Source organism: Struthio camelus, chromosome 8, assembly GCF_040807025.1.
Source record: "Struthio camelus isolate bStrCam1 chromosome 8, bStrCam1.hap1, whole genome shotgun sequence".
Classification (NCBI taxonomy): domain Eukaryota; kingdom Metazoa; phylum Chordata; class Aves; order Struthioniformes; family Struthionidae; genus Struthio; species Struthio camelus.
The window spans coordinates 34,693,681-34,718,380 of NC_090949.1; the positions used below are offsets into that span (position 1 = coordinate 34,693,681).

Here is a 24,700-nt window from a genome sequence, read left to right on the forward strand (position 1 = left end):
AGACCAAGTCTTCCTACCCTCCCAGCAGCCCTCCTTGGCAGCCAAGCTTCCCACAGCTTGCTTCTCCAACACCTCCCCACCTACTACTCCTATTCTTGCTGGGCTGCTGCCTCTTATAGCAGCTGTTTTGTGATTGGCAGTTTTTCACAGATGGGGGAGGCAAATAGGTCCTTCATTAACCCTTTTCAGGTTTCTGCCAAGTGTGTATGTGGGGGGGGGGGGTTGGTTATATGCCATTTTTGTTAATGAAGTGTCTGCTGGAACTGAACCCTGATCTCCTTTTTATAGCTGAGCAGTTCAACACATCTAACTGGAAAGCAGAAACAATATACATTCCTAATCCTATTTATTGTCAGTAAATGAGGCTATGAAGTAGCTAGGTGAAAAGGCAACCTTCTGAATAGACTTTCTGAGAGTTACAGAAGAAAGCTATATGTATGGGGAATTTTGCTGCATTGCAATCAGATAGATCAATAAATAGGTTTTAGAGCCTTTATCCTAAGTATAATTAAAAGATTTGTTAACAGACTTTTGAAAGCAACCTAAGTGTTTTGTCTCTATAGTTCTCTTTTTGTTTGCTTTTTACTCTGGTAAATGATGTAAAAGCAGGTAAATAAACAAGAAGTAAGGAAAAAAGCAGCTCCTTCCCCACTTTTCCTTTATATCTTTCCTTCAAAGGGAAGTCCTTGGAGCTCCAGCTTATTTGGATCTCTAAGGGAACTCTCAATATGTGTTTGCAGGATGAGCCTCCTGCATGCTGGTAGCGTGAGAGAGAACTAAGTGGAAGATGTGTGCTGCTCTTCTGGTTGACCAATGTCTTGCTTTGCTATCTTTTGCTGTCCTTGTTTTGCACACTCTCTAGCCTAGTGTTCCATTTAGAAATCAACTTGAGAGGGTTTATTAAAAAAAAAAAAAGGCTCTCTTCCTTACATAGGGCTTTATGGAATATCACTATTTGTGGGAAGATTAATAAGGTTAAAGAGAGAAATCCTCAGTCACAATTCTCAAGTGACACTTAATTGATTTAAAGCAGAAGTGTTTGAAAGTCTTTTTTATTTTCAGGATTTACTCTGGTTTCCTATTTGTATTGTGGCTTCAACAACACTGCCTTTGGTAGCCTTGCTTTGAGCTTAAGTTCACAAAACCTACCGGTTCAAATCCATACTACCTCCACCATACTAGACCTCAAATAGGAATAGTCCTTCCCCTTCTTCTTTACTGCCCAGGTTTCTCTGCCTGCTAGCCAGCTGGACCGCCCACATTACAGCCAAAGTGGGGTCCACAGGGAGCTTAGGCACAAGCACACAGGACTCTGGGAGGAAGCAAAAGGGTTTGGAGGAGAAAGGCTAGAAGGTGAGAGGCAGCCAGTGGGGATCCAAGATGAGTAAAAGGAACTTAGAGAACAACAGTGGGTTCTATGAGATCTGTTGAGGAAAGCAAGATCTTTCCTTCCTTTTGCCCTTCTCCTAAAGTAACATCCTTGAAATTTCATTTTCTTCCCCACTAACCAGGGATACATAATCTCCATACTCACTACTGTCCAAAACTCAGATCCTGTCTTCTTCATACTTCTTCCTACTGCAGAGAAAGAGCTAGGGACAAAGCCAGGAGGGAGAAGGGATAGGACCAGAAGAAGCTATTCTAACTGCTACTTTTGACAGTGAAAGCTGGAGCAGAAATTACAGATAGAGGCTAGAAAAAACCCTTCTCCATCTTCTCAGGAACAATCAACTTTGACATTCCGCAACTGTGTGAGAGTGCTGATTACCTACACCTTGAACCAGCTCTGTGGCTACTTCTGAAGGGTTACTGCATGCTTATTGTTCCACATTCAAAATTTTGCCTACCATCAAAATATTCTCTGCCTTAGGTACCACTACTCAATAGAACTGTAGGCCATAAACACAAGTACTATGTCGGCTTAGGGACTCATGGAAGTCATTAACAAAAGTGGTACCCAGTTTTGGAGGGAAAACACATCTATTAATTTAGTAATTCTGCAAAAGCATTTTGAAAAAAATATATTTGATGGTTTCTGCATGGTGATATAATACATCAAAAATCTGATTTAAAATTTTTTGACAAGTTGCCCTAGGCATAAGATCAAAATTAGCCTTCTGCTGATGCTGATGAAAAGGAGGAGAAGGGGTGACAGCAGAAAACCATGCTTTAAGAAAATGAGCAAGTAACTATATGAAAGAGGATGTTTGAAGTGGAAGTGGCCTCAGTACTCCAGTGAGGCTACTCCAGTGATTCCAGGGAGTCCTATCTATACTTTGCACAGACTCAAGCTCATTCGTCCACTTCCAAGATGGTCAAAGCCTGAATGAAAAAGCTCTGCCAGTGACTAAATATATTAACTTGGGCTTCGTGCTGTGTTAACATAGCCACATGGATTTTGGTCAGCCTGGAACACAGAGTGAAGCTATGTTTGCTGATGATATTATGTTCATCCATAAGAGCAAACAAAAGTCTTCCTGCACTGCATCATTAAGGAAAACACTCAAGAACTCCTTAACAAATTTCATCCTAAAACTGGACAGGATAGAACTCCCTGCAAGAACTGATGCATGGGATGAACATTTGGACAGCCTTATAAACAGCTAAAATTGTGCTTTTTCCAGTTTGTGTTTACTGCAAAGTCGGTACAAATCATCTCTCTCATAAGAATAGTGCAACGGACATCCACATCTCTACAATTTACAGGTAAAATTACATCAACATGCTCCAGGGCTGGCAGTTCTTAAAGACCACTGAAAATCTAGCAGGTGCACAGAAAGTCAGTGCTTAGAAACCAGTGCTGATTCCCTATTAACTTTGTTCACATTTATCTTTGACGTTCTACTTGATTTGGTGTCCTATGCAGAATATCGAAAGATCCACTTAACATACTGCCACTACACACAATCATGCTGGCTTTGTAACTCTAGAATCACACATTATTTGGAGGAAAGAATACTCTTTCACTTATGTCAGTCTGGTTTATGCTGCTGAACCTACGAATTGATAATGCTGCGTTTTTTCACTTAAGGTCTGCATAGCGGGAATGGAAAAACCACTCTTTCAAAAAACCTGAACCAGGACTCTTCTGAGGTATCAAAGAGTGGGTTGATTTCTCCCCTTTGATTTCACCTACCTCCCCACTGTAACACCAAATTTCCTGATTCTAATCAGGGGTAGAAGCACAAAAGCTGAAACAGCATTTAGAAATATTTATTTTTGGTAAAATCAGAAACAGGAAGTATCGAACATCTTGTGAGAGAGCTTATTCTCCTGAGACTGCTCTACCTCAGCTTCATTTATTCAAATGGTTTTGAATAAACATCTGGAACAGCTGAGTGCTTTATCCCATCTTAACATTTGACCTTCTGCCCATCTCTAATACTATAGTGGACCATAGTGGATTTAGATCCAAAAAGAAATTTATCTGCATTCATGAGTGCTGTGTTCAGTGAAATTTCACATCCAGGGACAAAATCCACAAATTGTCACAGTGCCCAGACAAGTTACTTGTCATTATGATGATCTGCAAGGCATCCATGGAAAGAAATCATTTTGACTGAGCTTCATTCCTCAAGGACAACGCCAAGGTTAATTTATTTGTTTTTCACTTTTAGTTGGGGGTGGACAGTCCCTGGAAGAGTTCTGTTGTTTGTCAAATGCCTTTCTGTGAGTATCCGATTTGCTTACCAACTATTGCTTCTATTCCACACCTTCCCAAATGTCTCCCAAGAATATAGGCTGCATTCATAAGCTTAGTTTGTTCTCAAAGGTTCATTCCACTCAAGTGACTCCTAACCGAATTTTCCAGGATTTGTGACAGTGATAAGTGGAATGGCTAAACGTCAGTGAAGTGTGACACTAGAAAAATACTAATAAGTGGTGCTTACCATGTTAGAGAGAAATGATAGAGGTGTAGAGATGGGAAGCAAACAACAAAATTAAGCTCTAAAAACAATACAGCACCATTTTGTTTGGAATGTAGAATCACATTGACTAAAGAGGACTAAGTCCTCTCTCCGTTAAAGAACTGCTGTCTGAGACGAAGGCAAAATATTTAGCATTTCTCCATAGCTTCATTTGTAATGTGGGATGATATCTCACTCCCTGAGAGTCTGCACTGGTATGTCAAATTTTCTAAGAATCGCTCACCCTTACAGGGCCTTTCTACCTGACACAATCTTGAGGTCCCATATTCTATTTCATAACCTGTTATACAATCAAATTCCATCTTAACTGAAAGAGGTTTTAAAACTGTAGTTAACTCTTCACTACATTTTTGCTTTAGTTTCCAAGATTCAGATATATATATAGGAGAGCTAACTTTGGCCTCTTCAGGGACCTACTTAGGGGAATATCATGGGGTAGGGCCCTAGAAGGAAGAGGGGTCCAAGAAAGCTGGTTAATATTCAAGTATCACCTCCTCCAGGCTCAAGAGCAGTGCATCCCTCTGAGTAAGGAATCCAGCAAAGCAGGCAGGAGACCTGCATGGATGAGCAAGGAACTCCTGGCAAAACTCAAACGGAAGAAGGAAGTACACAGAATGTGGAAAAGGGGACAGGCCGCTTGGGAGGAATACAGGGACATTGTCAGAGTATGCAGGGATGCGACAAGGAAGGCTAAGGCCCATTTGGAATTAAATCTGGCAAGGGATATCAGGGACAACAAGAAGGGGTTCTTCAAATACATCAATAGCAAAAGGAAGACTAGGGAAAATGTGGGCCCGCTGCTGAATGGGGCGGCTGCCCTGGTAACAAAGGAAATAGAGAAGGCAGAGTTACTGAATACCTTCTTTGCTTCAGTCTTTACTGCTAAGGCCAGTCCTCAGGAATTCCAGACCCTGGGGACAAGAGAAGAAGGCTGGAGAAAGGAAGACTTTCCCTTGGTCAAGGAGGATCAGGTTAGAGATCATTTGTCCAAACTTGACATCCATAAATCCATGGGCCCCGATGGGATGCATCCACGAGTGTTAAGGGAGCTGGCGGATGTTATCGCTAGGCCACTCTCCATCATCTTGGAAGGTCCTGGAGATCAGGAGAAGTGCCTGAGGACTGGAAGAAAGCCAGTGTCACCCCAGTCTTCAAAAAGGGCAAGAAGGAGGAGCCAGGAAACTACAGGCCTGTCAGCCTCACCTCCATCCCTGGAAAGGTGATGGAACAGCTCCTCCTGGAGGTCCTCACTAAGCATCTGGAGGACAAGGAGGTGATCAGGAGTAGTCAGCATGGATTCACCAAAGGGAAATCATGCTTGACCAATCTGATAGCCTTCTCTGATGGCATGACTGGCTGGGTAGAGGAGGGGAGAGCAGTGGATGTTGTCTCCCTGGACTTCAGCAAGGCTTTTGACACTGTCTCCCATCACATCCTCCTAGGTAAGCTCAGGAAGTGTGGGCTAGATGAGTGGACAGTGAGAACTGGCTAGATGGCAGAGCTCAGAGGGTTGTGGTCAGTGGTGCAGAGTCAAGCTGGAGGCCTGTAGCTAGTGGTGTCCCCCAGGGGTCAGTCCTGGGTCCAGTCTTGTTGATCAATGACCTTGAGGAAGGGACAGAGTGCACCCTCAGCAAGTTTGCTGATGAGACTAAACTGGGGGGAGAGGCTGACACACCAGAAGACTGTGCTGCCATTCAGAGGGACCTAGACAGGCTGGAGAGTTGGGCGGAGAGGAACCTCCTGAAGTTCAACAGAGGCAAGTGCAGGATCCTGCACCTGGGGAGGAGTAACCCCATGCAGCAGTACAGGCTGGGGACTGACCTGTTGGAAAGCAGCTCTGCCGAGAAGGACCTGGGAGTGCTGGTGGACAACAAGCTAAGCATAAGCCAGCAATGTGCCCTTGTGGCCAAGAAGGCCAATGGTCTCCTGGGCTGCATTAGGCAGAGTGTTGCCAGCAGGTGGAGGGAGGTGATCCTGCGCCTCTACTCAGCCCTGGTGAGGCCTCTCCTGGAGTACTGTGTCCAATTCTGGGCTCCCCAGTACAAGAGAGACATGGCACTCCTGGAGAGAGTCCAGTGGAGGGCTACAAAGCTGATGAGGGGACTGGAGCATCTCTCCTCTGAAGCAAGGCTGAGAGAGCTGGGCCTGTTCAGCCTGGAGAAGACTGAGGGGCGATCTGATCAATGTGTACAAGTATCTGTCGAGAGGATGAGGCCAGTCTCATCTCCGTGGTGCCCAGTGACAGGACAAAAGGCAACGGGCATAAACTGAACCACAGGAAGTTCCATCTGAACCTGAGAAAAAAATTCTTCACTGTGAGGGTGATGGAGCACTGGCACAGGTTGCCCAGAGAGGTAGTGGAGTCTCCTTCCCTGGAGATATTCAAAACCCGTCTGGACGTGATCCTGGGAAACATGCTCTAGAGGACCCTGCTTGAGCAGGGAGGTTGGACTAGATGATCTCCAGAGGTCCCTTCCAACCTAAACCATTCTGTGATTCTGTGATTTGTGGGCATATATTACCAGCTGAATATGACTGCAACTGTACTTTTGAAAACAAAAGTATTTCTTAAATAATCATTACAGAAAATGTTTGGGTCTCAGTAATATCATGGTGCATAACCTCAACCTCAGCAATCTATTTCCAGAACAAGTGAGAAAAGTGTGTAATATACACTTATTTAAGGAAAGTGGAAAGTACCAGTTAAGTTGTAGAAACATTGACTGCACTTTGAATGCATTGTGCAACTCATGGCAAAAAATAAAAAGCAAAGAGCCCTATTACAATAGTTCTGTTATCTGGGGCTGCAGCACGGCAATTACAGAACAGACAGAGTTTGGGCAAGGGTTGTTCTTCTGGTCCTCATTGACATTAGTAGCAATTAATGAAGACTGAACAATAACTTCTGGAGGACGGCACAATTCAGATGTTACATCACAGATGATAGATCTACACTGGCAGAAGGAGAAGACCTCAAAAAGTAAAACTAGGCAACACAACAGACTAGGTACAAATACAAAGGATCTCGTTCAGCCAAAACATTCAGTATTAAGCTATGTAAATTTGATACTTTTACTGGGGAATATAGCTTGTAATCCATGGCAACAATTTTAAAATTCAGCCTAAAACCAGATTTCAGTACTCCACACATTCAGATATTTTGGATGTGGACCCAAAACTGTCCTTAAATATTACAGTTGTGTGTTTAGTGGTAAAATGTCTTTTTATTGACAGTGTGTGTCATATCCATTCATATTCTGGCCAGCCCTCCAGTACTGAAAACCATGTGGCTGCTGTTTTATGCAGGCTGAACCCTTTTCAAAATCCATCATAGAAGGTGTGCTGAACACCAGCTTTCTGAAATGAACACAGAGCTTGTTTAGTCTTGTCTATACTAGGGCCTATGTGTGTATAGAGAACTGATATGAGCTCAAGAAAGCCAAACTTCCTATCTCCATCAATAACAGGACATTTTGAGGGCGGGCATAATATTTAACACCCTAAAAATGTAGACAATTCAGATTGAAATTAAAACTTTTCACAATGTGCCCATCTATTAAAAAATGCCTGACGAGGAAGAGGTAAGGGGAAGCATAGCATTGGCATGGCATTGTGATCCCAAGCTACACAATACGACTTGAAAGGAATATACTTCCTAGCGTCCATTATTCACTGAAGTATTTCCCATAGACATGAATAAAATGGCCAATGCTCCCCACTAACTGAAAAACATATTAAGTGAGACAGGAATAAAATGATGAGCAGAAGAAACAGCTGGAGTGTTGCTTTATAGGCTAGAGAGCTGTTTTTAGCTTTGGAAGAAGCACCAAAATGTCTAGAAGTTTCACCTTACCAAAATCTAGAGTGACAACCACTTCTCTGCAGAACATTTTCCTTCTTAATCACACTGTCAAATAGGAGGGAAATGCACAAAGTCCCTCTCCATGATCATCCAGCTTCCCAAACAATTCTTTCTTCACAAGTTCTCTTAGGTTAGATCTGTCTGTGTCCCTAAACCTGGGTGTTTTTCATTTAATTTTATTCAAAATAAGCCTCACCTGGAACTTCATAATGCCTTGTGTTTGCATTGTCGCATTGAACAGTAATAATAATTACTATAGTTATTTATTATAATAAAACACAAATACTTAACACTGATACATGCTATCCAGTCAAAGTCTGTCTCCGAAAGAAGAGGATGTTCTCAGATGATAGTCTCCCTGCTGCCTTTCCGTGCTAAGACTTCCCAGGGTATCTGAGTGGGAAACACGGCACCTCTCAGCCTTTGATAACAGGATTGTCACATTCCTGCAAAGCAAACTCATTCCTGCAAAGCCACTACTTCTGAGGTAGTATGCTGGAATCACCTTAAAAATATTCTGTAACTATTGCTGCACTCATAGAAATCTAGTATTCTGTTTAATCCTGAGGAGATCAAAGATAGCACTGATTTACCCAAGTCCTGTTGATTTCAATGCAATTGCTTTGCCATGGATGAACGCAGAATTTGGTCAACATTAATTGTTAAACCACATAAATGGCAAGGTGATTATTTTCAAACTTTCACTCAGCATGTGGCCAAGTGACTCAGCTATTTTATTTAGTTACATCCTTCTGCAATTAATTACAAATTGTTGGGCTCAAATCGCAACCACAGAGAGAAATGAACAGTGCAGCCACAAACAGAGAAAAGCATGTTTTACTACGCTCCCCAAGAACTAGAAAATCAGGTTAGTTGTCTCCAAATGCTCACAGGGATAACAAAGGAAATAAACTTGTGCAAACAAGGGAACAATGCATCTTGAGGAAGCCCTGACTTCTTGCACCATATTACTTTGTGCAATATATTAATGTTAAACTGACACAGCACATAACTGGAGAACTCAAGTTAAATAAATGAAATCAGCTGTCTGACTTCTTTAAGATAAATGATGTTATTATAGCATAATTGTATAACCCCATATAGCTTACAGCAGCAAAAGGATGTGTATTTCACATGCCCTACTATAATTACACTCCCATTATAATTTTGCAGTTAGTTGCTATGAGCTCTGGTCATGAAAACATGCCAATTTTGTATGGGATTGAAGTCTGCCTAATTTTAGCAAATTGAGAGCTGCACAAAAGAAAAGAGATAAATACTATGTTGTTATTTTTCATTAGAGAATTGCTATATTAAGAGGCTGTGATCCAGCTGTGTTTGTTTAAATAAAAGTGTGATTTGAATACCTCCTACAGCTATGTTCCTGCCAATGAATAAAAGATAAAATGCGGCTCTCGTTGGATGTTAGTCTCCGAGTTCTAGCTGACTCAGAGATTTATTGTTTAACATAAGGAAGTGAAAGGCATGTAGAGTAGACCACACACAGGGCTCTTTTGTGTATTGTTTCAAGCAATACCACTAATAGATTTGTTCCACCAAGGCTTGCAGCAATTCAGCTGTGCTAAAATGCTCCACTTAACTGTGAAAAAAATAATAATAAAATAGTAATTATGTCTAGATGGCAAATGCAGCTTAGACCAACACCATGAGTCATGTAAACAGGAACTAATACCATCCAAAGCTGTATGTTATCATCATTATGATAATGAAATTAAGCTTTTATTTCCAAAAAACAAGCCTTTAACATACTACTCAGTGTTTCTATAAACACACTGACTTCCACTCATAGTCTGATATGACTCTGAACTTGCTAAGCTAATATCCTTCTAACACTATATACATACATACATGTACAAAAAAAACCATATTCAAAATCTATAGTACACTCCAGTAGCCAGCCTAAATCATATCACAGAGAACTTGGAACTTATTGTGCATTGGAAAAGCCTTTTACAATGGAAATAAAATGATGCATAAAAAATAGTCCCCACATTGTATCTGCCTGTTTTGTAGGTTCCTTTATGGTAATCCTAGACCAAGGCACATCATTCTCAGAGAGCTGATATGTTTGAATGGATTTCATTACAGGCAAGTGCAGAAGTGAGTGGCTGCACGCCAGTCTGAACTGACTACCAAAGGGCTTGGAATGTCTTAGGATTGACTTGGGCTGTCTGAGTTCATTTACATAATACAAGTATCTCTGTTTTTTTTTTTTTAATTAATAAACAAAAGGAAAAAAAAGGAAAAAAAAGAAAGGAAAGAAAGGAACAGAAGTCTTTTTCAACAGTAACCTTTATGTTGGATTTACACTTATACTGGATTGATAATGTATATTACATGAGTATGGCTTCATTCAGTGATGGATAACTATATTCCAGACTTGGAATAATCTGAATTACAGGCTAAAAAGGAGGGAGAAAATTCCTTGAATAAAAGAGACCAGAGTGTCCACAGCCAGAAGGATCACGGATGGTCAGTTTGATACTTGAGCTATGCATATGGAGTAAATCTATATCTTACAGCTCTGATCAGGCAAGCTGCATCTTGTGTCTTTATGTAGGAGGAAATGCAACTTTGTGCTCAGTCACTACCTCCTCTGGGCAGGTGGAAAACATGGACAATGACCACTTCCACCTGAGCCATCCACTGCTCTTCGGCCAAGCAGCAAAGTCAGCACGTGCACGGAAGAACCAGCAAGTCTTGGTACAAGGCAGGCAATTGATGCAGCTTCATCTTCTTTTCTCACTGCACAGTAGACGCAGATAATGAACTGCAATTCAGCCCCAAGTTTGAGTCACAAAGTCCCCGAGGGAATGCACTTGGAATGGAGCAACTGACACACCATTCTTTGCTCAAGTCTGTGCCAAAAGAACAGCCTGGAGCCTATGAGTATACTGAAGTTGTAATATGCGTGTTTTGAAGATACAATCTCAACTCACTGTACAGGACTTTTTGCTTGAAACTCTCAAGAGCCTTAATAACAATATCCTATCTTCTTTTTATGTAGCACCTGTCAACCCGGAGGGACCAAAAACACTTCAAAAACTCTGTGTGGTTGTTGCTGTTAAAAAACTCAGGAATCACTGCTTGAGTTGCCTGCAGGAGGCTGAAATGTAGGATATTTAGCATTAAAGAAGAGCAAATAATTAGCTATGAATAATTTATCTCCTCAAATCAGCTTCTTTTTGACTTCACTGAACATCTGCGAATAGGTCTCAGCCTCATTCTTAGGTTTATTTGAAGGTTTCATTTCATTTCACTTTTTCTTTTACCCTTTGGATTTTTTTATATTACTACACTCTGTTATGAAGCATCTACCTAAAAAACTCTGAAAAGAGTAGAGCAAAGATGAGAAGAATTTAAATTACTGGCTATAAATGTGACCAAACCACTACTACATAAGAGAGAGGAGTTTTTAGATAGCAAAGCATGGAAGCACTGAATTGGAAGGTTGTCCTACATGATGGACAAAGGAAACATTGAGTAAAGGGTTGGAGAGAGATAAGCCAGACATGGAAGAAAGTAACATGTTTAGGAGACAGCTGAACGGAGAAGTCAATGGAGGTATTCTAAAGCAACAGCATTTTGGAAATCCAAAGTGAGGGGGAGAGAAAAGAGCTGTGAGAAGATAGAATAAATGTGGTTGTTTGGATAGCTGTGTCTTGGAGCAGATATCCCACGGGAAGTTCTAATCACCAAGATGAAAGCAAAGGAAGGTATGACTAAAATTTGGGGAGGGAGACATCAAACCTATGGTATGACAGAAGCAACTTCTGAAACTATGCTTAATTCATAGCTTAAAATGGATGAATTTAGACTTTTTCCCTCCTGCTCAGAACTTGTCTATCAACACATTTTGTTTATTCAAAATTGTTCAAATGCTTTTTGAAAATCAATTTCAGTTAAGGGTTGGTGACCAGGTATCTGGTTTCATGTGTTTTCAATTAGACAGTGTTCATGGTATGTGATGGGATGCACCAGTCATGTGATACTGATACTTTCCTAACCAGGAGGAGGGAAATCATAGCTAGTGCTATATAAACACTTTCTACTACACATGAACACTGTTGGAATGAAATTCTACCTATATATATAGAGGGTAAGTGTAGTGAAGAATCTGTCAGATGTCTTTTTAAAATTAGTACACATAAAATTTTATCTGTTCCAGGAGAATTCCTCTATACAAGGAGAGGCAGTTTTAGGCAACTTGAATGATAACCTTAATAAATGCTCCAAGAAGAGAAATGGAAGCAAGACTTGCTCTTGAATTCTCTGGATTTCTAACAAAAGCCTTTCTAGACCTTTCTTGTCATTGCTTGAGATGAAATACTGTCCCAGGATCCAAATAGCTTTCTTTCGACTGCTGTTCCTGGCTGTTTAATGTGATCATTTTTGTTCTTTGCTGGTTTGTTGGAGATCTGCTACTAGCACAGTAATGCTGACATTTCATTTTTTCTAGTCTTTACTATTTCAACCTTTCACCTTTTCCCTTCTTGCTTACTGCTGGCAGGGTTTACTTGTGGTTGCAAAAATAGCGAGGCGCTGATTATCTAGCTGTGACTGAACTTAAATAAACTGAAAGAAGCAGAACTATTGTAGGAATAATACAGTTCAACAGTTTACAATGTGAAATGATTTAAGTTTTGACACTTATTTCCTCAGCTATCTTTCCTTATCGAAATATACCACAAATAACAGCTCAGTGTGCTAGCACTGACAACAGTGCTACTGCCTGCCGAAGGTTATAGCACCCTTTGCAGGGACTCCATTAGCTCAGCAGCATCTGCCAAGTGGAGTATGACTGGCTTTGTCTGCAAGGAGGAGCTCTCTGGCGAACAGCAACTGGAGCTGCTGGGAAAGGCCACACCAAGCAGTGCTTCCAAGCCCTTGTGACTGCAGATAGCCACAGCACAGATGTTAAAGCCAGAACGGACCGCAGATCCCCAATTTCACATGACACAAAACACCTCCCAAAACCCAATAGCAAGCTTTGGGACTTTGCTGCAAAAGAATCTAAAAGCGACTTGCCATTGAATGGGAGACAGAGGAAGTAGGGACTGACTCCCGATCCAACCATCAGTTTAAAGCTGAGTATGTGCAGCTGAACCCACCTGTCAATTTGAGCAATTCAGAAGAACCATTTTAAACAGAAAAACATCTCACCTAGTATCTAGTCAGTTTCTGGTGCTGGAAAGGGAAGTAGAAGCCCAAAAGCATGGGATTAGTTAAATACCACACAAACACAACACAACTCATGTTCAGTGATCAAATCTCTTTTCATTATCCTTTTGCAGATAACAAATCAACAACTCAAACACCTGAAGCCTCAGGTCATAAAAGTTGGTTTCAAGATTGCCGTTATCCTGTCACATAATCTCTTCCATTAATTCATTAAGTTGTTCTTGAAATGCTATCCTTTTGATGAGGCCATTCCAGAATTTTTGGCAGCTACAAACTGTCTTCTAATTTCTAGTCTAAAAATACTAAGGACAATGTATATTCATTCGATATTACACCAGCTTCATGTTTCCATATGTGGTGCTTCTCTTTACGCAGCTAAATAAAAGCCTCTAATGCTTCAACATAGTGTTAGGGAACACTCATCTGCTACAGCTGCTGCTTCTTAGACAGTATTTATGATAATATAGCAGAATGGGACTCCATGGCGCAAGGTGCTGCAGAGATACATAGAAGAAAACAACTGCTGCCTTAGAGTTTCCAGTCAGAATGCAAATGGTACTCAGAACTTGGGGAGAGAGGAGTATAAGGACGTACATATCTTTAGTATACATTTTAAATATGGATATTATTAATATCCAGGCCTCTTTCACTGACTGATTTTATTTTGATATTGTGCAGAGGTGAATCCTGGGAACCAGAAGTAGAGGGTAGCACTCAGTTCACTATGCATGATGGGAAACACAGTAGAAAAAACAGAGTTATTAGTATGACAGATTGGTCTGTGAGCAACTTGTCCAAGATCTGTGTCAGAGCAAGGGCAGATGGATACTGCAGCAAAAGATAAGAACATAGAGAGGCAGTGATACAGTAAGGAAGGACCCAAAAGAGTAAGAAAATAGTGGAGACGATGTGGTAAAATAGGATGAGTAATTGGAATAATTTGTCAGAGAAATGGACAAGGAAAGTGCTAGTGCCATTCCTTTGGACCAGATGGATGAGAAGTGTGAGCTGAAGAGACAAAGAGTAGGAAGTTATAAAAAAAAATGATAAGAGAAGGATGGCAGGATGAAATTCTTTGTTTTCTGGGGCAAAGAGTAGAATGAATCAAATTTGATCATCCCAGGCTGCAGAGCTGAGTAGTAAGGGAAAAGTGGTGTAGCCAAGGATGGTAAAGAACAGAGGGCATGAGGGAAATATTAAGGAAAATTCAGGAGTTGACATCTGCCTATAGAGCATTTCAGTGGTAGTAAAATAGCCAGGAAGACATTGCAATGCTATAAGATGGACGGATGCATGGAAACAGTTTAGAAGTAGAAGGATCTGAGGATAGCTGGTGTAAAGACAGCAACTGAATATGCTGAATGGCTGGAATAAAAAATAAGTAAGGAGTATAAGGAAAAAAGAGGAGAAAACAATTCAAAGAGCCTTGGGGCACCCTCACTTAGAGAGAGAAAGAAAGTAGAGGGCACAACAAGGAGCTGAAGAAACAAAAACTAGGCATAAAGAATAAAAAAAGTTCTGTACGTTTCTTGTTAGAGAAGAAGTGCTAGCCCACATATCCTGTCCAAATTTTCACTCTATGTTATTCTAGCTTAAATTTTCAAAGCGATAATGATGTTCCCCCTACAATTTTTTTCCACTTTGTTTGATAATGTTACCTGTTATACTCCATATACATAAGGACTCTTTTTCAAAAATGCCTAGTCTACTATATACATCAGTTGATTAAATGTAGGAATGTTCGAATGAGAGACACTACTCAACAAAGATATATTATTAATGTTCTTGGATCATCAATGTATAACACAGCAGTCATTTTTAATGTAAGGTTTTATCTCTCCTCTCCTTCCGCAGATAAGCTAAGGTTTCTCACAGGCAAGAGCCACAAAGCGGGTTCAAGAAGGAGCCTGGCTAGAAGTATGTATGGATTTTGGATACAGTTTTGTTATGCCTTACTTCAGCAGAATATCCAAGGCAACAAAGAGAAAGGAAATGTGAAACCGTCCAAAGCACTGGCTGAGCTATAGCGCCAGGGGGGGAAGAAAGCACAGAGAGACAGAGAATGCTCGAAATGTCTGCAAAATGTAACTCAATTATCAGAGATCAGCCATAACAAGGAAAAAATCACATAAGGCTGTAAGAGCTATAAGTATCAAATAGTTACGTTTACTGCATTTATAAACAGATATCTTTTGGCAGGAGACTCAAAGAGGCCTCCACAAGGCACGAGAATCTGGGCTTGAATCCATTCACTCTGTGAATTAATTGACTTGGTTTGAACTCTACTGTTTTCAGTTGGAGAATTCACTGTGAACATGTTGTACATATCTCAGATATCAAATAGCAAATGTACTGAAGCCAGATACTGAACTGGAGCCAGAAATTTTTCATTAATCAGTATTGTATGCTTTCTGTGAATAGGAAATAGAACAACAACAAAAAGCAGACAAGAATGGGGAAAATATTTTTCTCTCTCTCCCTGTTTCTACACCCCCACAGATGCTATTATTATTACTCATTATTTACATTACAGTCACACCCAGTGGTCCCAGCTGAGACCGGAGCCCCACAGGCCTAGGTACTGTACAACACAAATACGCTTTAAGAGACAATGCCTACTCTGAATAGCTTGAAGTTCAAACACATGGGACAGATGAAAGAGAGAGGCGTAGAAAGGTGACTGAGTTGGCCAAAGGTCGTACAGTAGGTCCACAGAAAAGCTTAGAATCCTCTTCTGGAGTGAAATCCTTTTTTTCTCTGAAATCACTGTAAAAACCCCATAGGTTTCAGTGGACAAAGCATTTCAATCCACAGCACCAGACACCTAGGCTTGCACCTTATCCACTGGACTCCAGCAGCTCCCCAGTGCTATAGATCAAAATTAATTGCCAGGCAGAATTTCTAGGATAGCTGAAAACACCAATAACAGGTTATAAAATCCCAGTCACATGCATACAAAGGGCAGATTTAGCAGGGAACTAAGAGTGCTGCCACCCTCACCACTGTCTGACAGAGAACAGGCTGCCCCCTTCCCTATGCTCCTTCGCACGCCACAAATTTGCTCCTGATTTACGCCGCTTAGGAAGTCAGATGCAATATTGTCGCGATCCAGAAAAGAATGGTAGGTTAGACTTCAATTCCTTAGCAATTCCCCTTGGCAGAGCATAAATAGAGAAGCACCTCACAACTGGCACTGAGCATAAACAAATGCAGCCACACTTTTTCAGCAGCAAGGTAGCAGCCATACATTTGGCAGAGTACCGCTATTTGTTCAGCAAACCCACCCATTCTCCATCCCTGCTGTGCACAAGTGAGGTGGTAACAGAGCCGGCAGTTACTGTGCATTGTGTTCTGTGCTTCAGTATGATCTCCCACATAACCTGTACTGAATAAAGCTTCATTACTGCATGTTTATATTGTGATATGCCTTGGCCAAAAACATTTCTGTGAAAAATATGAGCAAAACTTGCAGCAATATATTCTAAATATGTGAAGAATCTGCTGGAAATTGATGAGGGCTTCTCTGTCTTGTCCCTGCTTTTTGAGCTACCTATTTGCAAGCCAAATATATACATAAAAGCGAAAGCATATTACATAGTTGCCAGAGGGAAGGATATTTCTACTTATACAAATGAGCAGGGGGAGATGGAGACAGAGAAGAAGATCATAACCAGGAAAATAAATGAGCAGATGGAGAAAACAACAAATGAGGAAATAACACAAGGCAGAGTCATGGCTGTGACTCCAGACAGCCCACCTGCAAATGTCTTATGGTGAGCATGCATAAGAAGAATGTTTCCACTGGCCATCTTAGTCCTTGCCTCCCAGTAGTGACATGTCCTAGTTGCCCTAAATCCTGCTGAACACTGGAAATAACACAAGCAAGTAAAAATAATAACACATAGGGGGTTATTAATGTCTCTATGACTTACAAGGCTGCTATTAGCAAACTGGGCAAGCCTATCTTGGGACCCTCCAGCCTGGAGCCCTCCTCATGTCAGTCCCGCATACTCTGAGCCCAAAAACCTGACTATTCTCACCTCTAGCTCTTTTGGAAAACAGGGAAAATTCACAAAATAGTTTGACTTCCATAACTACCTACCACTGAATTACAATCATACTTTACAGGCCCAGTCCAGAATATCCCAATCTCAATAGAAAGGCACCCTTCATATCCCTAGCCCGAGAATCGGTACCATAACGTGGTGGATAAAGATTCAATTCATGTTATACAGCTAATGTACCCCTGGGAATAAGCCTATTGTTAATCTTAAGTAGATAATGCACATTAAAGTACAACTGCCTTGTCTTCAGCAGGATTTTAATATGGTTTAGCTCAAACTGGCTTAAAAAACACCTTTTCCCTCATGGAGATGTATGCAGCATTTGAACAGCTGTTTCCAGAAATATCTCTATCCTGCTCTGCAGATTTCATTGCCTGAGATTTTCTAAAGGCTGGTGATTCTACCTCATCTGCTTAGGAAACAGATTTTCCTTGGTTCATATGGAATGCCCCAAACAGTTATGGCCACAGGCATGACAATTTCCCCAGCAAGAAAATGTACGTCACCTCCCAGCCCTCTCGCCTAGTAGCCTATTTTACAAACCTTGGAAGGCACACAAACACTAAGGAAACACAGAAAGAAAGCACAGATGCTTTTCCTCCCACCCTGGCCCCTTACTGCACACTTCATTGGAATAGCTAGGAAGGAAACCACCATTTCTCCAAATATTCAAAGCAGAATTCCTAAATCTCTCCCACTCTAAAAATTCACTCCTGCTCCATGCTTATGTAGTTCCTGCTTCTCATTAATGATGATGATTTCAGACTAATGAAAATATAGCTTTGAGTTTAATCATATAAGGAAAGGTCTTGTTTATTTTGGGAAGTGAAGGGCTTCTATTTCATTACTCTTTTCTACTGGAAATTTTTTTTTGAATTCCCCCCAAAATTTCCTAGTTTCCCAAGGCTACAGGAATATAAGTTATTAAGAATTTAGCTCCAAAAACAGCAAGAGACTGACACAGTTATCTACGCTTATAAAGTATGCAAACTGTATTCTTCCTTTCAGCACTCATTTAGTCTGTTCCATGAATAAGTATATTTGCTTGTAGCAAAGTTTGAAGAAAGTACTGTCAATAGACAGATATGTTATATGTTTGGGTAAGAGAGTCAATTTCCTTTCCTGCTCACCTCCCATTTCTGGTAGTTAAATACTTTAAATAAAGTATGACTAAAATCCCTTATTTGGCATGGGGAGATTGCCAGCTGTTGAATCCAAGGCAGTTTAATTTAATCTAGACGACCACTGTCTGGTTTAAATGAAATATGAATATTTATCATTACTAAATACATGAATTATTTACATTATTTATATTAGCCAGAAAAGAGTTACAGGCATCTTTAAAAGAAGAGATGGCTGTACTGCTGACTGTAAAGAGATAGAAATAAAAAATATTCTTCAAATATTTTATTTATGGTTTTAAGACATATAGTTTGCATAATGATGTAATCTTTAGACTATATGTATATACATATGCATATACAAATCAGAAAAGTTCGTTTGGACATTTCCATTCACCTTTTTTTGAAACTGAAGAAAAAGTGAAGGAATTTTTTAAAAAGAAATACGCTTCGGCTCAAATGACATCTGGTCTGTGGAAATCAAAATCACGAGGTTCATCACTGCCACAGCCCTGAAGAACTGATCAAAAGCGCGTGGCCTTTTGGGTTCGGCCACTTACGTTACCATGCAGATCTCTCTCATGACACTTGTCCTACCTTCCTGAGGGGATCAGACTGCTGTAGTTTGAGAGCTGGGCAAAGTATGAAAGAGGTGGATAATAAGGAAGAGACTGGGACTGGGGAGGAGTCTGCAGTGTAAGTGTCCATAAGGCAGGGAAGAGAGCTGGAGGAAAGGAAGACTTTAATGGCAGACTTCTAGGGAGAAGCCATAGACTCTGGGAAGGAGCTTAGGGTGAAGTACATTGACGTACAGTGAGGTAAGAAACAGGGAAGAAGTCAATCTGAGAAACTTGTAACAAGTGGGGATCTTGAGAAAGGGGAGCCACTCCATGTAGTCTATGTAGCCTGCAGACAACTGCTGAAACCTGCCTGTTGGAGTCTGAAGGGAGGAGCCAAGGCTGCAGGGGCGAAGGCGCCCAAGTGCTCCATCAGTGAGAATGGCTGGAGCACTGGCTGCAGTCGTGGCTGATGGTAAGGAGCGCTCCTAATAAAGAATGCGTTTTGTTTCAGAACTGTGGAGTCTTCCTGTGTTATCCTGCAGCATGCTATACGTACAGAAGTGTCTTGCAGCACTCACAGCATGGAGAGGAGTGAAACAGGAAAGTGGAACAGCAGTGCGGAAACAGAGTAAATAGGCTGTACTCCAACCACCAGGAAAGCTGGACTGATCTTGAACAAGCAGAAGATACAGGCTTGTTTGCATCTTCACCGCTTCACTTTGACATTTTGGGAGTATTTTGCTACTGAAATATGTAGTAATGGAACTGCTTCAGCAAATAGATTTTTAGAATTGTCCCACGCGGAGGAAACATTTTTCCACACATCCTTGTGAGCTTACTCTCGGAGGATACCTTTAATTGAAGGTGAGCATACAAATACCCTCTAAGCTGTTTATGAGATTTAAGAGGTGTGAACACAGCGACAGCATTTGGCATGCCAGCTCCACAGGCTGCATCTAGAAATCAATAATTCAGCTAGGCAGAAAAGATGGATTCTTTAAAAACTGCCATATTCAGCTTTCTTCCTTCTAATAATCATGGGAAACCCCACAGAAGAGCTCACAAATAGAAAATGGTTCTCTTAACTTTGATTGCCTATTCTTTTCTTTTAAATATCTTTTCCTCTCTGAATTCTATCGTGTTTACAAAACACCCAGCTGCATGTGAATTGACTATTCTAGCTTAGCTGTTCACATGGAATTCACAGAGAGCACAGCTAGAACAGAACCTGAGACTTCAGGTAGCTCACTGGCACCAAGAAGCAGAAAAAGGAAACAGAACACATACATTACTGGTATTCACCTGTAATCTTGGCTTTATCAAAGGATTTTTAGGTAGAAAAAGGAGCATCTGTGGGACATACGATTTGAAGGAAACTTGAGAGAAAGAATTTCAAATACCAAAGGCAACTGAGCAGTCCAGAGAAAGATTAACAAAGAAAAAGGAACACTGTGGAATATTCATCACTGGAGACATTGAAACCCAGGTTTGGTTCTAGTTAAAACAATACATTGACCTACTTCTGCCCAAAAGGATGGATTAGACAACTTTGCATATTTTTTTCAAGCCTTATTTGCTAAGAATCTGTGAAAATGTGAATGCAGAAAATGAGAGACATCAAATAAGAAAGAGACAACCTCATTGCCCAGTTCATGCAATATATCTGTAAAAGGCCTACTAGATCAAAGACAAACTTGCTTGCAACTGGTTTATGAACCAGGTGCAAACAGCAACGCTAAACTGGAGAAATGTAAACAAGACTTCTGCCGTAAAAAACATTCTAAGAAGAGTGAGCAAATGCAGGCACTGAATAAGAAACTCATGGAATAAAAAAGTGATATCATGTGCATTTTCATAATAACCGACAGACAGGGAATAGCTTCTTGGCCATGGAAAGTCAGGAAGGAAATTGTGTGCAACTTCTCCATAATTCAGAACTTTTCTTATTCTGCAGCATGATGAAACCAAATCCTGTGCACACAAAGATCGGTAGCACGTCTTCACCAGATCCTCTTTATTTAAGGCCCAATAAAAGTTGTTTTCTTTCAGTTGTCTGAAATGTTTAAGAGTGTGAGGAGCACCCTCTGCTGCCCTGAGCCACATAAAAATTATGTGGATTTTAACATTTTATTAGGATTTTAGTACAAGCCACTAAAAGTCAGGCTTCTGGAGAGTTTAGCAGGACCTCTGGCACACACTGAAGGGACTAATTATACAGCGCTGCACTGAAAACTTCCTTTCATAGTGGGTTCAACATGCTTAAGGAAGGGGGCTGCATGGAAGGAGCTGAAGGACTGTGGTAAGCTCCACTGTAACGATCTGTGCTTCATCAAACCAAAGAGAATGTGATTTTGCTATGGATTATTTTATTTATCCTAAAAAGAAAAGAATTTTAATTTAGACTGGGGATCAAAGTGCTAACGATAAACAAATGACCAAGGAGAAACTTAGGCACAGGTTGTATTTTCATGCCAATAGGAAGGACAGCTGCTCTCAAATACAGACGCAGCAAACATCCAGGCCTTTTTTAAATCTTAGGAGAGGACACTCTCCTAAGAACACTGACTTTGGATAATTACAAAAAGTACTTATGAGAAGAATATTCTGTGAAGCATATTGCAGAATTTCTTACATTTTTTAGGACTTGTTTGTACTTAAAAGTGAACTTGATTAGGGTTGCCATGAATTTCAGTAGCAAAAGCCATCTTGAGTAATTCCACTGTAGGCAAGCCCTAATCAGATACTTAACACAGCCCCAATAACCTCACTGTATAAAATAAACATTGCCATAATACTGTGTTAGATAGTGGGCAGACCAAGTACTAACTGTCCTTGCTCAGGAGTGATTAGCATAGGACTGGGACAGTCTTGCTGAAGCCATCAAATATCCTGCTTCAACTGCTTCTGCAGTTTCTCATGCTGGCCAGCAGGCTGGCGTTCCTCCCTGAAATATCCTGCCCACAGAAGAGGTACTATGCACATCCCTGACCTACCAGAGTGTATGGGAGGTCCTCCTCCCTGCTCTGAATCTAGGAGATGCTGAGAATAGTCCAAGCTGATCCACGTTCTACTGTTAGCAAGCTTGTGACCTGTGCATTGAAAACACACAATACACTATGTAGCTGTTCTCACTAATAGAACTCTAGCCCAGAAACTAAAAAGGTCGGATTAATATTAATTACCTTACAGGTTTCAAGTTATATGCCATATATATTTCTACTAAAGGTCAATATGGCATTCCTTCATTTTATATCCATCTGCTTCATTAGGTAAGGAAAAGTAAGCAAGATATAATGGATCTTTTGGTAGTTTTAATCAACAATTCCATCAAAAGCGCATTTTTCACCTGTGATAACAACATAATGGAAAACTAGATCAATACATTAATTATACTCCCTGCTTTTTAAACTCTTTTCTTAATGAATTACGGTAAGTGTTGTGGAAATTGGAAAGAAAAAAACCCTACACAACTGAAATATATTACCTTTCAGTGTCAGGCATATGATCTTAAAAATCTGTTTGCCTATTTTTATTTTTCAAAGACTTTCATTATTATTTCATATTAAAGCTCAGAAATTAGGAGATACCCCAAAATAATGTCCATATCAAAAGCAAATAAGCGTATAACCGATTTTACTGAATTATTACACAGAACAGGATGAAGTAACAGCAGATTGCTGTATGATAGAAATGGCAACCATAATATTAATTTGGGGAAAATCCAAAATCTTTACATTTGTGGGAACTCCTCCTCAACAGGTAATGATGAAGATAAATATCCTCATCTTCTCCATCCATCCTCCAGCTGCTGAAAAGAAGGAAGTCCCCTGAGCTCCTTACTAGTATTTCATGCCTTCTGAAGTACTTCAGGCTGTCTTCCACTAGCCATTGGCTGCTGTTTTGTTTTTTCAGCATCTATTCTGGGAAGCTTGCATTAATTATTCAGGTTTTTCTTTACAGAATCTGCCAGACAGCTAGAGTCTATAGCATATCTGCCAGGAGGAATCCTCAAACTTTAGGTTTTAATCTGTAGAAGTCTCTGTACAGAGTTACTGTGTCCGTTTCATTGTACCTCAGATTATTTATTCCACTCTCTCATTACACACACACTTTCTCCAGAAAGAAGCTACATCTGACAGGTCTTTTAAATTCCACTTTGCCTCCAGTCATTCCATTTCATTTTTTTCCCTCAGTCATACATGCATTCACTTCCACTCCTCTCCAGCCCCTCACCAACTTCAGGGAACGCTGAGCTACCATATAGTTGGGAAAGCGTACATGTAGACAGAGCACAGGAGAACACTGACTTTCATATCCAGAGGTTCTGTGACTGCCATTGAGTGTTTCATACCAACATCTTAAAAAGATAGATGTTTTTCTTTCTCTAAGCAAGTAATTCTTAAATTTCAAGGCCTCATATCTGCACAACGCCCTTTAGGTTCCTCAGATTCATGTGTTATTTTTATCCTCAATTTTTGCGCAATTCTTTTACAAAGACGCATTCTAAGAGAGATCCTCAGTGAACTTGTGTCCTTGAAGCAAATGCAGGGCAGTGGAAAGGCATCATTGCTCTACTCAGAGCCAAGAGAGAGGCAAGGAAGCTATCAGACAGTCAGGACATTTTCTTGTTAGGAAGAGGATTTCCACATTAAATGGCTTATTGTTTCCCAGGATATTGAGTATTTATGAGCCTAGAAAGCGGAAAAGAGCTACAAACCAGCTGAGCTTTCTCTGCAGACCTTGGAAGGCTTTGAAAAACATTTGGTCTCCAGGGAAAGTAGAAGTTGCAGTTCTCCCCAGTTTGCTAGCCTTGCTAGCTCCCTAGTAACACAGCCTACACCATCCACAGTCACAGCTACTCCGCTTATAACATGAGTATATTTTTATTGCTCAACAGGGCACAGGGCAAAAGGCCCCAAACAAACACCAGCTTGAGCCAGTAAATCCCTTCAGGTTGCACACACAAAACTGGTCCAGAAGCAGCTCATCCTCAGGGATAGAGCTTATTGGATGCAAAATTTCAAAAGTATAGCTCTATAAATTCAGATCCAGCTTAGACAGAGCCATAGGAATGTATTGTCTGTTCCTTCTTCTTCAGTGATTCCAGTCCTGGAGTTAGCCTGCACAAAATCAACTATGGTATCTGTATTTGCAGTATAGGTAAACTTTGCGTATGTACCTTTTACTACATTACCCTCTCTTCATGTTTCCTTACCTGAAAGGACCCTTCTTTCAGCTTCTTCTTTGCCAGCTCTGGGCAATACTGAGAAGATTGAAGACATAGCAAGAGATGGATTCTAGAAAAAAGGAACAAGATAATTTGAGTTGGAACAGTTTCCTACCACTGTCTATTCAGCAACATGCCTTGCTACTGCTTCCATTTGTCCACTTAGTTCTCCCACTGACCAAAACCACACTCTTGTGTCAGTGAAACACCACCCATCCTTCATATTTATTTCTTAATATGTTCACATTTCTTAATTGCCAGCTTTAAAAGGATAGCCTAGTCCTACATTATTTTCTTCTCCTTGCAGGGCTCACTGGTTAATTCCCCAAGATATCCTGCTTCCAGGCATTCCCTGAAGCTTTCTGAGGCAGTCTACACAATCTGGGAAACTTTAATTTCATAGGCTAGTATAACATGATCCTGATCCTCTGACCTAAGTGACAGGTCAAATTCAAAAACATCTGTGACTAGATTCTCTGCTGGGATATGGGGAGAGGGTAGCACAAACTCTAATCCTTTGAGGAATGAAGGGGACCCTCTACAAGTCTTAAACAAACAGTTGCGAGAGCAATGTTATGAATTAAGTCTGGTTTCGTATGAATTTGAGATGCATAGAAGGTGTGACCTAGGACAGAAGCTTTTCTCTATAGTTGTGTTATTTACTGTGGCTCTCACCAGATTCTCTGGAGCCTAATAAGATGGGAGTTCATGCTGCAGCCTTCCCTCAGCCGGGCA

General features: G+C 40.7%; 1 protein-coding gene across 1 annotated transcript in view; it reads right to left on the minus strand.

The window, feature by feature from the left end:
* LOC104153328 (uncharacterized) overlaps positions 1 to 24,700 on the minus strand; it is a 132,266-nt gene that overhangs the window by 36,055 nt on the left and 71,511 nt on the right. The window contains exon 2 of the mRNA XM_068953368.1: positions 23,954 to 24,035. Within this exon, the coding sequence (XP_068809469.1) occupies positions 23,954 to 24,035 (82 nt within the window). The remainder of the gene's footprint in view (positions 1 to 23,953; positions 24,036 to 24,700) is intronic.